The sequence below is a fragment of the Sycon ciliatum genome, chromosome 4 (genome assembly GCF_964019385.1).
Source record: "Sycon ciliatum chromosome 4, ocSycCili1.1, whole genome shotgun sequence".
Lineage (NCBI taxonomy): Eukaryota > Metazoa > Porifera > Calcarea > Leucosolenida > Sycettidae > Sycon > Sycon ciliatum.
Genome location: NC_088646.1, coordinates 28056419 through 28071403, shown reverse-complemented (window position 1 = coordinate 28071403; position 14985 = coordinate 28056419). Strand labels below are relative to the sequence as shown.

General features: G+C 47.8%; 1 protein-coding gene across 1 annotated transcript in view; it reads left to right on the top strand.

Moving 5' to 3' along the window:
- LOC135813496 (DENN domain-containing protein 5B-like) overlaps positions 1-14985 on the top strand; it is a 46052-nt gene that overhangs the window by 24396 nt on the left and 6671 nt on the right. The window contains exons 16-24 of the mRNA XM_065326589.1: positions 710-857; positions 3089-3299; positions 3657-3716; positions 5578-5646; positions 7449-7570; positions 7862-7992; positions 8754-8802; positions 11051-11117; positions 14556-14647. Of these exons, the coding sequence (XP_065182661.1) occupies positions 710-857; positions 3089-3299; positions 3657-3716; positions 5578-5646; positions 7449-7570; positions 7862-7992; positions 8754-8802; positions 11051-11117; positions 14556-14647 (949 nt within the window). The remainder of the gene's footprint in view (positions 1-709; positions 858-3088; positions 3300-3656; positions 3717-5577; positions 5647-7448; positions 7571-7861; positions 7993-8753; positions 8803-11050; positions 11118-14555; positions 14648-14985) is intronic.

Sequence of the window (14985 nt, the reverse complement as noted above, 5' to 3'; positions counted from 1 at the left end):
ATTAGTTTATGACCAAGTGAAATAGAAACCGAGTCACTTGTCTTGTGGACAACTGCAAGCAGTAATAGTACTTTTAAGAACTGATCAGAGCAGCACAGCCATGTACTGTGATGTACATGTACCGTATTCTAACGCATATAAGACCATGGTCTTATATTCGATTATAAGACCATGGTCTTATATTCGATTATAAGACCACCTCCGGTTAGATGACCATGGTCTTGTAAGTGAATGAAAATCACAAAACGAAACGAGGATCACCGTGGTTCCATTGTACTGGTATTCACCAATAATATGTGAACTTGCACAGTCAGTCATATACATGTCGATGCGATTTTTGTCTCTCGCATATAACCAAGGTCTTATAATCGAACGAAAATGCACTTGTGAAAGGAACGAAAACAATGACTTTTTGATTCTAAGACCATGGTCTCTACTCTCTATGGTGTTTTATGAGCGAGATTATGGTACATGTAGCTACACATAGCTACAAGGCAACTCTCTCTCTCTCTCTTCTCTCTCTCTCTCTCTCTCTCTCTCTCTCTCTCTCTCTCTCTCTCTCTCTTCTCTCTCTTCTCTCTCTCTCTCTCTCTTCTCTCTCTCTCTCTCTTCTCTCTCTCTCTTCTCTCTCTCTCTCTCTCTCTCTCTCTCTCTCTCTCCTTCCCCTTCCCCTTTGACTCTGCTATATTCTGGTGTGGACTGGTTGCAGCATGGGCAAAGGTCAGCGCTCTGGATAAGTCTTTGTCATTACATGAAGAAGCATGGCCACAGCCCTGCAGACCCAGGCCTAAGTCTGATCAGAGCCAAGATACCGGCAAAACACCTCATGAGCGACACGTCGGGTGCCTCCTCCAGTGGTGAGCAATACTCACGGTGATGTGATGCTGCTGTTGGTATTGTGTGTGTGTGTGTGTGTGTGTGTGTGTGTGTCCAACCTGTCGGAAGGCTACCCTCTTGCCAAAGCATTTTGGAAGTTGGACTAGTTTCGGCTCCACAATCCAGTGTGTCGTTACTATATAGCTTTCATGGCTGAGGTTGTTGGTATGTCTGTTGGCCCTGGATTCCCAGTACCCAGTTGCCGTGGCTGGTTGGTAAAATAACTCCAATTTCACTTCAAGGTACCAGTGCATCTAGTGTCTGCTTTTATCAAAGCAGCGTGCTGTCTATACTGGTTACCCCAGCAAGTGTAGGGTGTGCATAGGTAACTGTCTTGGCCGTTTTATGCCGATGTACTCCGTGTGGTATAGACCAGGTGTGCATTGGGGGGTCAATTCACATGACTTCGCCAGTTGTGTGGATTAGACAGTTATCTGGCGCTTGTCGTGATCTGTTTCAATCAGAATCAGATCCGCTATTGTTGCTATAAAGAGAAAAATCTGTGGGTGCACATCCAGTGCATTTGCAGATTTGCGTGCTTCTCTTGCGACGGGCGGATACATGGTACATGGTACATGGTGTGTGTGTGTCCGATATGGTGCTGTGGAATTTGCGATTGATTTCCAATCGAGATGTTGCGGGCTGTGTTTTTGTGGGGGGGGGGTTCCAATCGAGAGGTTGTGGGTTGTGTGCATGTGTAGGGGGAGGGGGGGGGGGGGGAGGGATGTCGTCTATTTTGATTTACATGGTGTACTTGACGTATTTGCTATACCTCACCGGGTAAAGATTGTAGGACTCCGGCAACATTGCTGAGGACGTGGAACAAGGGGCCAGCTGTCCTCTTTATTTTTGCAGAATACTCCACATAGCTGTGTGCATTGACATGGTTGTGACTCTTAGACTATAGTGGGTAATAAATATACTTGTAGTGGTACATTTCCGTATGATCCTGCACATCATGCATGTGTCCAGTACTTACACTCACGGGGTGGGAATCTAGTTCTGTACGGAAGCTATACTGCAGCAGCGCATACACACGCACGTACACACGCACACACACACACACGCACACATATATGGCTGTAGTTGTCTTCTATACGCCGTGCATGCAGCACAGAATGCATAGAATGCATGCACACTTTTTCAGTGCATAGGTCTGTCCCGATGTAGAAGCTCTGAGCACACTGACATGTCAAGAAACACACTGTGCCTGCGCCGCAATGCTGGAAACAGTTCTCGGGTGGGAGAATAAATAAGGTCCGGCTACCGGAACAATTTGCTGGTTCCTCATGTATAGTTTCTTGCTGTACTCCCTTTGTCCTCCCATCCGTTCCCCCTCCCATTGCATCATCACCCCTACATATGTTCTTCACAGGGCAACGTGCTGTTCCTTTAGATCGTCTAAAGCCTACCGACGAGTCGACCCTGGACAGTAAGACTAGAGCTGTGCAGGCTAGTGCTCATGGCTGCTCTACATCCGTAACTGCTTTTCTCCCTTCGACATCCCGCTGTAGTCGCTGCTTGTGTTGCCACACATACACATACGCGATGCACACAGCAACATAGGCAGGTGATACCTGTATATGCGGACTTGAGTGACTGAAGTCTCCAGCATAGATGCTGCTGAGGCTGCAGTGGAACACATCCATGTTGCTAGCTTGACTTAACAACGCTGCTAGGTATTATCCGGTACATAGAGATAGGGTCGACTTAACAACGCTTCTAGCCATTATCCGGCACACGTGTAGAGATATGGTTGACAACGCTGCTAGCTATCATGTACATGTCTAGAGATATGGTTGACTTAACGACGCTGCTAGCTAGTATCCGGTAAATGTGTAGAGATATTTTTTTATGATGGCAACAGGAGCATCATCATCATAACCTCGGTGCCGTTACGTCCAATCTGCCAATGTCCTGGGCCTGGTCTTCAGCTACTTCAGCCAGGCAACAGTGTCTTACACAGTTCCACAGCAGTTGTCTTTCTTCGGGGTCTCCGTCTTGTCACCTAGCCAATGTCACCCTGCTGCTGCTGATACCTGGCGCTACTTTTCGTATGCACTCAACCACCAGGAGGTGCGCATTTCTCTTTTTATACTCCCTGTGGATTTTCCCCGAGAGACGGGAACTTAGACAGCCTAAAGGATGTGTGAAAGACTTGTGTGTTCCTGTTGCCTTGCTGTCTTCCTCTTGTCCCTGTGTGCACACTCAGGAATGCGGCATTTCTCGTACAACTCCAGAAAATCTGTCACTGGAACTCCCAAAAGTGGTGCTACTGTGATGAGGTCGTCGTCGATGATATCATCAAAACGGATCCAGCAGAAGCTACTTGAACAGGAAGCGTCGCCGGGCGAGTTAGCAGTCCGGGCGTTCTGTGTCGGTAGAAGGCGGTCATTTCACGTGCAGTTGATAGACGATATCAGGTGAGTGGGAGATAGACAGGCAGAGAGACAGAGAGACAGAGAGAGAGAGAGAGAGATAGAAAGAGGTACAAGCACAAAGGATATAGATCCGCCAACCCCTCGCACTCGTGATGTGTGCGTGTACAAGAGAGGGAAAGCAGGAATTCATTGGCCTAAAAGAAGTCTGTAGCATACTCGTAGACCAGGCTAGAGAGTGACAATCAATTCTTCAGCCTTGCAAGCGGTTGAATGGTGCTTTCCCAGCACAAGTTGCTAGAGTTGCTGCTGTAATGGTAGGCGTCTACCGCCTAGGGTCTTATGTGTGTGTGTGTGTGTGTGTGTGCATGTGTGTGCGTGTGTGTGTGTCATCTCATCCAGACGTGTCATGCGTATGCCGGAGATCAAGAGCGACAATGGCTGTGCTCGGGCGTTCATCAGGTAGGTGCTTCCTACATAGTAGTATGACAGTGCAGGTAGAGTGTGACTGCAGCTGATATGCATGTACAGCAGAGAGTCAGGGAGACGGCACAAGATCATAGTACCCGGAATGATGTGCGTTTAGAGTAACTTCAGACCCGCGGATTCAGAAGTTTAATGTGACCTGTAGGCTATGCAACTCACAATCACGACCTTGACCTGCTCACCCCAAGCACGGCGCAGACGAGTGACACCATGTTCCAGCGTGTATGAATCAGCCCTGCCCCTTAGGGCAACTGTAAAGGGCAGCCCGGGGTTGAACCCCACATGATATAGCGTTTCAGTTGCCCATGCCGTCTCTCTAGATGCTAACGTTATGCGTATTCTGACTACTGTATTAGAGAGTTAAAAGTGTGACGAGTCTAAGTTTAACGATCTGCAAAATGTCCCACTTGGCGGGCACAAAGTTTAACGACCCTGCCATCACACACCTGTCTTCTATTTGTCTAGCACAGAGGAGAGAAGGAATAACATATTATGTGTAACGTTTCTTGAGTTCACGGTGGATTCTTTCTCGTTAGAACATTAGACTTTGTGCCCCGTTAGAGATTCAACTCTTACCGTATCTAGTGTACATTTATTGAACTGGCATGGTGCATTTTAAATACATAGATAACATAGTACTCAATCTGCGGACAGAACTGTTTCGTCCTTTGTGGACTCGTCAGCGCAGCACAGAGGAAATGAGGCCGAACCTGATAGCAATGGAAATGAAAATTTCCAATCAGGCCCGAACGTACCTTGCCAGAGTGCTCAAACTAACAAGTCAGTGAGCTCTGCATAACGCAAACAGCAAAGGTACTACCCCACGCAAGAGTGCTCAACTGCTACAAGAGCAGGAGCGAAATACTCAATCTGCGGACAGAACTGTTTCGTCCTTTGTGGACTCGTCAGCGCAGCACAGAGGAAATGAGAAAAAAAAGAAAAATAGATAACATAGTATGTTACTTGTACACTCCATGGTGAGAATTCCGTATCTAATTCTAGTATGGTCTCAAACTGAGATTTTAACCCTTTGGAATAGTCCTTGTCTCGCCATTTCACTCGTGCTAGCTCAAAATCATTCAAATTTCTTCTAACAGACTCACAAAAAGCGCTGGGAGTGATGTCACACGCTGCGTGGGCAGTAAGAGGGAAAATCCCACTTTTGAACGAAATTTGCACTAAGCTGACGCATGAGAAATCGAGCGAACGTTCGAGCACTTGCCGCTCTGTTATACTAGCTCGTATCGACCCCGGAGTTTCGAGCCGACAGCTTAGATTCTCTGCTACCTCGTAGGTATTTCGATTGTTGAATTCAGTTGAGATTTGACTGAGTAATGACTCGTTGAGTGCACTTGCACACATGGCATTGGTATCGTTCGATTTTGAACGATCAGCTCCAACGGGTTAATCCACAACATTTTAATCTCTTGCATTGCTACTTCTGAAGTACATGTGTACTCGATTCGTGCAAGACAGGCATCTCAAAGCCTCATGGGAGGACAGTCTGGCTTGCCAATTCGAAGCATAAACCTATCAGAATCCTAAAAACCCTTCTGAGATCATGTTACGGAACCATCGAAATTTCTACCCAATTTTAGTCACGTGGCATAGATGTGACCACTATGACAGCCAGACCGACAGAGGAGAGGTCATGAGTCTTGCTGCGTTGGTATCTTCTTTTTGCTTCTACTGTAATAACATCAATGCTGTGAGCTGAACGAATAGCGCTCATCCTTCCTGTGGCTGTGGCTGTGTGTGTGCGTGTGTGTGCGTGCGTGCGTGTGTGCACTTACGTACACGTGTACATGTGGGTGGGTGGTTGGGTGGTTGATTGCAGGTTGGCTCTAGAGAAAAAAATGCTCGCCAGCTATCTGGAGAAGCTAGTCGACGATATGGTGTATCTTGTGTAAGTACTACACACGCGCACACACACACACACACACACACACACACACACACACACACACACACACTGTACTGTATTGACAGCTACCCTAACGGGTCACGCCGCCCTCCACCCGAGCATGGGTATGATGAGGGGCAGTGGCAACAAAAACAAAAACAGCAAGCAGAGAGAGATAGCAGGAGAAAGACAGCGATAGTAGTACATCTGGTGTGCGACGTATAGAAAAGGGAGATGACAAGAGATACGCACAAAAAGGAAACAATAATTATTTGAACCTGTATTATTGCAGTTCCGAAACAATCAACCAGGTGATGGAGTGTGGGCACCCGAAGTCCCACCTGGACTCCACTGGAAGAACATTCCACGCAGGGATATCAGCGATAGGCCAAGCGTTGAAAAACAGCCATGAGGACACATCGTCTAGAAGTCCACCGCGCTCGAACTGAAATTGCAGGATCAAACAATTTCCCGCGCGTCGTCAGGCAGCGTAACTCTTCTCCTTTCATCACCATCCATCTCCAGCAACCGTCTCCACTCACAGCTCATGCCTCTGCCACCACTGTACTCCGAGCTTCGCAGTTTGAAACCATTCGGGGGTCAGCTACACCACCGCGAATGGAGAGACGAGGACGACAACGGTCGTGACAGAAAAGACACTGCCCTGGCGACCGCGTCGCGGAACCCTCGCCCCAGCAAATTCAGAAACACGCCAGGGGCGACTGGTGGACCCAGAGCCACCCCATGGCCTAAGACTAGTAAGAGGAACGACTGAAAACTCAGATAAACCGGAGCTACAAAAAGTGCAACCGTCCCCTTCAAGCACAGTCACACACACACACACACACACACACACACACACACACACACACGCACACACACACACACACACACACGCAGACCAACACAAGTACTCCCCATATTGTACACAGGGAAACCTTTGCGATCTGGAACCCTGCGATTGGAGTGAAATCGCAAAGTAAGCTAGCACGAAATGTAGAACTGTACAACAAAACTAATGAAATTGACTCAAATCGCAAACATGTCCAGGTGCAAATTGGTGTGTGCTCGCAAATCGCGAACTAAAACCAGCGCAAGCATTTCCCGGATACAGTGCTCTCTTTCTCCTGATCATGTGATCATGCCTACAACCACTCGGCCAAAGCGCTGATTGCAAAAGCAACCTTTTTAAAAGTCAGAATTTGGCTCTGCAATCACCTTTGCACAGCGCTGCCCCTGAACGGCACAATGTGCAACTTCCATTCAGGATGCAACCCCATGCCTCCACTGCATCCCTGTGCATTCCTGGGCCCATTAGCGAGAGAGCAGATGATTTGGGGGGGGGGGGGGGATCAGCGGTACCAGGTGCCGGATATAGGTGTAGAAGATGAGCTGAAGAACTGTGGTTTCAGAGGGATGACTGTGCCAGGTGTAGGAGTCGGAACCAGGGAGTAGTACAATACGGTAGGTATTTGGCTACTTCCTGGTTGGAACTTACTGCCATTGCATGGTCTTTTACTTATCCTTTGTTTGGAGTAAACTATACACATCAGTGACATGAACTGTCTCTGTAGAATGCGTTATCGTTTCCACCAATGTAATGATCGGGCTGTCAGTGTAATGCCCCCCCCCCCCGCCAAGACTCCTCATAGTACATGTACATCCTCACTTCTGTAGTGCAGTGCAGGGCAAGGCCATATAGCGTTTATTGCCTGATAATTCTGAATATGTGTGTTTGTGCGTGTGCATGCGTGTGTGCGTGTGTGTATGTGTGTGCGTGTGTGTATGTGTGTGCGTGTGTGCAGGGAGACCTATCGGGACTATGCGTTTCTACGGCAAGAGGACATGGCCGAGCAGCTAATTGGTCATCTGCTGATTCTGACTACTGTCAACTTGTCATCGTTCAGTAACTGCTATCACTCGGCCAGTAAGGATTGCTAGTGTTTATTGCTGTTTCGTCTTTGTGCCGTACGGCAAAGTGCTTTCAGTGTAGCTTGCTTGCTTCGATAAAATGTGGATTTCTTCAGGGGTTTTCTTGACATCTATGAAAGTATCTGTTTCTGTGTGTGTGTGTGTGTGTGTGTGTGTGTGTGTGTGTGTGTGTGTGTGTGTGTGTGTGTGTGTGTGTGTGTGTGTGTGTGTGTGTGTGTGTGTGTGTGCGTGTGTGTGCGTGTGTGTGTGTGTGCGTGTGTGTGTGCACATGTATTTTGCTTGATAGCCATGGTGTACACCGTGGTGGTGATTCCAAAGCAAGGCTTATCACCAGCGCTACAAATGCGGCTGTTCGGCTCCAATGGTGAAGTGAACATGTTTGAGATTCCTGCTTCCACGTCTTACTTCCAGGTCCAGGTAAGGAAGCTAGGGCAACTGATCAACTCTCTCCAGACAAGTCGGACTTGTCCAGAAATAATACACGTGTTGGTTGCTGGGTGCTGGCACACGGTACAGAACTGCACGGCCACGGTGAATTGTAGAACAGTTCTACTCATGGATTGGTACTCTAGTTGAGAGATTTTAGGTGCTCACAATCTAAGCGGTATGCGGGCAAAAGACCAGGTTAGGTGAACAGAAATGTTAGGTACAGAGAAGCAGTTCCGTATTGGACAATGTGTGTCAGTGTTTGTGCAGCAATTGAAATATTTAGGTGTGAAAGAGATGCACCCAAACTGGGCCAAAAGTACAGGTACAGGTATGTAGACATTTTGTGAAATTACTGTAGCTAAACAGTACCGACCTATTCCACTCAAATACTCGTATTCACCGCACTGCAGCTCGATAATTTTCAATGCTCATGCATGTGGCCAAAGTTGTGTGTCCTCGTCATGCATCGACTCCAACACGAACGTTGAAGAAGTGTTGACTGTGTGTGCACTTTCAAGGCTCTGCCGGTGGACATTTGGCACTACACAAAATGTGTGGCATGTGAATCGATTTGATTTCGATCATCACACGATAGTGCGTTAGACTGCTGGCGTTGACTTGGAGCCAATATGGCCGTGTACTAGTATGTATTCTTTGACATTGCTTACAGCCTTATACTGCTGTGTACGACTGGCCCTGTCGCTACTAGTATGTTCTTTTTGTTCTTGTTTTGTACTTGCGACTCTCAGAACACAAACATTGGATGCGTGGAAGCAGCTCTTGTGTCTTCTGTTGATAGTGAGTCATCATTACTTCATTTGAAGTACATCATTACATCATTACATCATTACATCATTGCATCATTGCATCATTATATCATTGCATCTGATCCTGCGACAGTGGGAATGATCCTCACATGGCACACTGACTGTGGTGACAGTCTTGAACTTCACGTGTGCTTGGTTTTGTCGTGTGTGTGTCGTTGCCCAGCATTGCATCTTTGCTCTATGCTGGGCACATCGGAGTACGCTGTACTTTGTCACACTTACCCACACACTTACCCGCAAGCGCACGCAAACGCACACAAACACACGAACGCACACACACACACACACACACACACACACACACACACACAGCAGGATAGTTCATGCAGTAATCCCCAAGCTAGCTCTGACTAATCCCACACGGCTGGCTGCCCTTTCGCTGCATGCATGTACAGTGGTCCCTCTATAATCCGGCACCATTTGTGCCACGAAAATCTGCTGGATTAGGGAGGGTGCTGGATTAACAAATCTGATTTACTGCTGCAATGTGCATGAAGAGGACATTTTGGCTACTGAAAATTGTGCTGGTTTATCGAGGGTGCTGGATTATAAAGTGCCGGATTAGAGAGGGACGACTGTACATGTACTGTGTGTTGCATACTGCTGTGCCTTCCCTTCATCCTATGCATGTATCCAGCAGTCATTGTGGCGAGCCTCCCTTTCATTCTATGCATGTATCCAGCAGTCATTGTGGCGAGCCTCCCTTTCATCCTATGCATGTATCCAGCAGTCATTGTGGCGAGCCTCCCTTTCATCCTATGCATGTATCCAGCAGTCATTGTGGCGAGCCTCCCTTTCATCCTATGCATGTATCCAGCAGTCATTGTGGCGAGCCTCCCTTTCATTCTATGTATGTATCCAGCAGTCATTGTGGCGAGCCTCCCTTTCATCCTATGCATGTATCCAGCAGTCATTGTGGCGAGCCTCCCTTTCATTCTATGCATGTATCCAGCAGTCATTGTGGCGAGCCTCCCTTTCATCCTATGCATGTATCCAGCAGTCATTGTGGCGAGCCTCCATTTCATCCTATGCATGTATCCAGCAGTCATTGTGGCGAGCCTCCCTTTCATTCTATGCATGTATCCAGCAGTCATTGTGGCGAGCCTCCCTTTCATCCTATGCATGTATCCAGCAGTCATTGTGGCGAGCCTCCCTTTCATTCTATGCATGTATCCAACAGTCATTGTGGCGAGCCTCCCTTTCATCCTATGCATGTATCCAGCAGTCATTGTGACGGGCCTCCCTTTCATTCTATGTATGTATCCAGCAGTCATTGTGGCGAGCCTCCCTTTCATCCTATGCATGTATCCAGCAGTCATTGTGACGGGCCTCCCTTTCATTCTATGCATGTATCCAGCAGTCATTGTGGCGAGCCTCCCTTTCATTCTATGCATGTATCCAGCAGTCATTGTGGCGAGCCTCCCTTTCATCCTATGTATGTATCCAGCAGTCATTGTGGCGAGCCTCCCTTTCATCCTATGCATGTATCCAGCAGTCATTGTGGCGAGCCTCCCTTTCATCCTATGCATGTATCCAGCAGTCATTGTGGCGAGCCTCCCTTTCATTCTATGCATGTATCCAGCAGTCATTGTGGCGAGCCTCCATTTCATCCTATGTATGTATCCAGCAGTCATTGTGGCGAGCCTCCCTTTCATCCTATGCATGTATCCAGCAGTCATTGTGGCGAGCCTCCCTTTCATCCTATGCATGTATCCAACAGTCATTGTGGCAAGCCTCCCTTTCATCCTATGCATGTATCCAACAGTCATTGTGGCGAGCCTCCCTTTCATCCTATGCATGTATCCAGCAGTCATTGTGGCGAGCCTCCCTTTCATCCTATGCATGTATCCAGCAGTCATTGTGGCGAGCCTCCCTTTCATTCTATGCATGTATCCAGCAGTCATTGTGGCGAGCCTCCCTTTCATCCTACGCATGTATCCAACAGTCATTGTGGCGAGCCTCCCTTTCATTCTATGCATGTATCCAACAGTCATTGTGACGAGCCTCCATTTCATTCTATGCATGTATCCAACAGCCATTGTGGCGAGCCTCCCTTTCATTCTATGCATGTATCCAGCAGTCATTGACGACTTACTTGTTAGGAAAGACACCACACCTGTGCAGGGTCGAAATGAAAGAGCATTGAGCATGCTTCAATGTGTAGAAGAATTATGTTCCCGTTCTGCACTATTGCGTTCTGTGTGTGTGTGTGTGTACAGAACTGCCAGTAGTGACGAGAATAGTCGACATGTTTGTGCTATGTGACCGTACGGAGGTTTGCTTCAGGTAGGCACTCTCTCGCTCTCTCAAACCCCCCCCCCCCCTCTCGCTTTCCTTCTTTCTTTCTTTCTATCTATCTATCTATCTCTCTCTCTCTCTCTCTCTCTCTCTCTCTCTCTCTCTTTTTCTCTCTCTTTCTCTCTCCTTTCACCTCTCTGTTCGCTATAGGAGAGAACCCTGCTGTTCGCAGATTGCTCTGTATGCGAAAGCTGCGGTGAATCTTAGTTGTGATTCAGGCTCATAATGCGCATGCTTCCTTTCACCCTCACACTGCACGGCAAAGATTCTGCCTTGTTGAAGTTTCCAATCTGGCACCCATTTCATGCAATGCATGCCCCTCTTGACAACACGTGACTTTTTTTGCTGGCCCTTGTACGCCGGTACTCACACTTGATCCCTGTGTACTTGGGCCACGTGCTGTGCACATGGTGACGTCAATATGCCGGTTTCTTGCAATTACGCGCCTGCGCGAGTGGTGATACGAGTAGTCGTTGAACAAGCATATTGCCAACATTTGCCCTTCCCTCTTCTTTGAGTCGAGACCCGATTGTCCTTTTCCAGTCTCTCACCAAAGCGTGTGTACTTTCCGAATACATGTACATGTACCTCTTGTGGATTCTAGCAACATGCCTGGACACTGTCAGGTGCATCGATACTTTCACTTAAAGGGGAAGTGCATCGATTTTTCAAGTAGGGCTCAGATGAAAGACAATTGGATATCGGTTCCGATGGTATATCTCTCGCTTGCGTACGGCAAAGGAAACTTGCCATATCGCCGATTTCCTGATCCCGTTTCCATGGCGACTACAGGTGATGACGCACATTCTGCTTAGCTCCGTGAGAGAGAAGGTCGATCACCATGATCACTGCAGAATTGTGTCATTTTCAGTTGTCTTCTTGTATTCACGAAGTGAAAGAAGTACTGTGTTCAATGCTGTTAGTGCCGTGAACTGTTTATTAGTAGTCCTCTCCGTTGTGTACTGGAACGTGACACCGACAGGGGAAAGCTGGAGTGCGGAGACGTTAGCTGGCAAGCGAAAATCGTGACGAACCAAGTGCTGAAATCTTGGTTGGGACAAATCAAACATTCAGCATTTACCTCAACCAAGGACCATGCCGTTTGCTCTTTCCACTTCCTGAAGCTGGATGCGCTGCCTGCTGGAGACTCTCCTATCTCTCGTAACATCTTCTGAAGCCAGGTGAGACGACGAGTAGCGGAGATTAGCGAACGAAATAATGTCGTATGTTTTGAAATTTTTGCTGAACAATTCTCAGGATCAGGACAGATGGCGAATACCAAGCATCTTCTCCTAGTCTAGAGAAACCATTTCGTAGGCTACATTCCGCCTAGGGAAATGGCTGGGGAGGACACACTTGGAGGAGAACGAAGTAAGTGATCTTGTTTATGTTGTTCTCTCAGTTTGGTATTGCAATCTTATGTTTGACGAACATACGGCATGGTGCATAGTTGGTCGTTGAGTGCCTGCATGTGCATGTATAAGTGTGTGCTGATAAACACTTCCTATGCAAGAATCTGACACTCATGCTCTCTTTCTTGCAGTATGTGCGCACGTGTGTGTGTGTGTGTGTGTGTGTGTGTGTGTGTGTGTGTGAGAGAGAGAGAGAGAGAGAGAGAGAGAGAGAGAGAGAGAGAGAGAGAGAGAGAGAGAGAGAGAGAGAGAGAGAGAGAGAGAGAGAGAGAGAGAGAGAGAGAGAGAGAGAGAGAGAGAGAGAGGGAGGAGCAGTGTGGAGCATGCCAGTGTGATCGCTGTGGCCGTTGCTTTCTTAGCTGTGGCGTTCTTGCCCGTCACAAGTGTGTGGCTCAGCCCCCAACGACAGTGGGGCCGTGTTGTGGTGAATACTGCGTGTCCTGCGACCGCTGCTGAAGCTCTCCCCGGCCGTACGTCAGTCTCGTGGCAGATGACCCGAACTCTCATTTTGTGTGTGTGTGTGTGTGTGTGTGTGTGTGTGTGTGTGTGTGTGTGTGTGTGTGTGTGTGTGTGTGTGTGTGTGTGTGTGTGTGTGTGTGAGTGTGTGTGGTGTATGTATATATATGTGTGTTGCTCCCTACGTAGCCGGACCAACTCTTGTTTTTGTGTCCCGGGCGCCATGGGGCGGCGTTCTCCCATTCTCTCTCCACTGCCCCTCCGGGCCCACGTGGCTGTGACTCAACAGGGCAGGGCAAGTGTGTGTATGGCGCATGGTGTGTGTGGAATTTGTTCACCCACAACGTTGACGGAAAACCATGCTAGGTGTTGCTGGAATGTATGGAGTCTGCGAGCACTTACAATAACTTACGTCATGTCACAACAAAGAACGGTGCAGTGTTTGACCCTCGTGTAAACATGATGGTGATGGTACCTCACCTAAGCTACCCATGAGGCTAGAAAAAACATCAGGTCAACAGAATTGTACCAGAGGAAAGCATCTATTGCCCAAACTTCTTCATATGAAATGAACAATACCCTTCTTCATAGAGACAACATGCAGATGAAGTGTATGGACAAATAATATATAAATAGGCCATTCACTGAGGGCATGGAATGATCTCTACGTGTAGATTGGATAGACACATGCACGTCTGCAAGGAAAGCATTTGTTCATGGGTTAGTTCATGGGCTGATTGAGTTCACATGGACTAAGTTCATATATGCCATCTCTCCTGAGATATGTTCAGCAAAATTTCAAAACATACGACATTATTTCGTTCGCTAATCTCCGCTACTCGTCGTCTCACCTGGCTTCAGAAGATGTTACGAGAGATAGGAGAGTCTCCAGCAGGCAGCGCATCCAGCTTCAGGAAGTGGAAAGAGCAAACGGCATGGTCCTTGGTTGAGGTAAATGCTGAATGTTTGATTTGTCCCAACCAAGATTTCAGCACTTGGTTCGTCACGATTTTCGCTTGCCAGCCTACGTCTCCGCACTCCAGCTTTCCCCTGTCGGTGTCACGTCCCAGTACACAACGGAGAGGACTACTAATAAACAGTTCACGGCACTAACAGCATTGAACACAGTACTTCTTTTCCTTCGTGAATACAAGAAGACAACTGAAAATGACACAATTCTGCAGTGATCATGGTGATCGACCTTCTCTCTCACGGAGCTAAGCAGAATGTGCGTCATCACCTGTAGTCGCCATGGAAACGGGATCAGGAAATCGGCGATATGGCAAGTTTCCCTTGCCGTACGCAAGCGAGAGATATACCATCGGAACCGATGTCCAATTGTCTTTCATCTGAGCCCTACTTGAAAAATCGATGCACTTCCCCTTTAACCAAACATCTCTGTTGGCCCTGTGCATGTAGTCCATTATATGCACTCAAGTGTCTGTCCTTTTTCTTGTACACACGTGCGTAAACATGAACACACACACACACACACACTCTCTCTCTCTCTCTTTCTTGCTTGCACTGTTCTCTTCCCCGTCGTGTACTTTGGTTCTAGGTTTGACGTCAGGCGCTGGGCAGCGGTAGAGGATTCCAGCTCCAGTATGGTGTTCTGCGCTCACGAAGTTTCCGGTGACGTTCTCAGCAATGGTAGGTTCTGGGTTTCCTGCACAGCACACATTGTCTCATGCTGCAAACTGCAAACTCTTCTGCAAAAACTTTCTTTGCAGCCAGTCTAGCACCCATTGTCTCTGGCTGAAAAACTCTTTTGTGCAGCCAGTACTCCATGCATCACCAGGTTGAGGTGATGTTGTTTGCACACTTGTGCACATACCGCAATAGTTGCCGTGTTGTTGATACTTGACACGGATGTGCGCTCCAATCATGTTTCTGTGTAGGAGTGCGTGGGTGTATGTGAGTAGATGCGTGAACATGTGCACTTGTGCAGGCCATTGGGGGTGAGACATCTTCTGGTATCAAGAAAATCT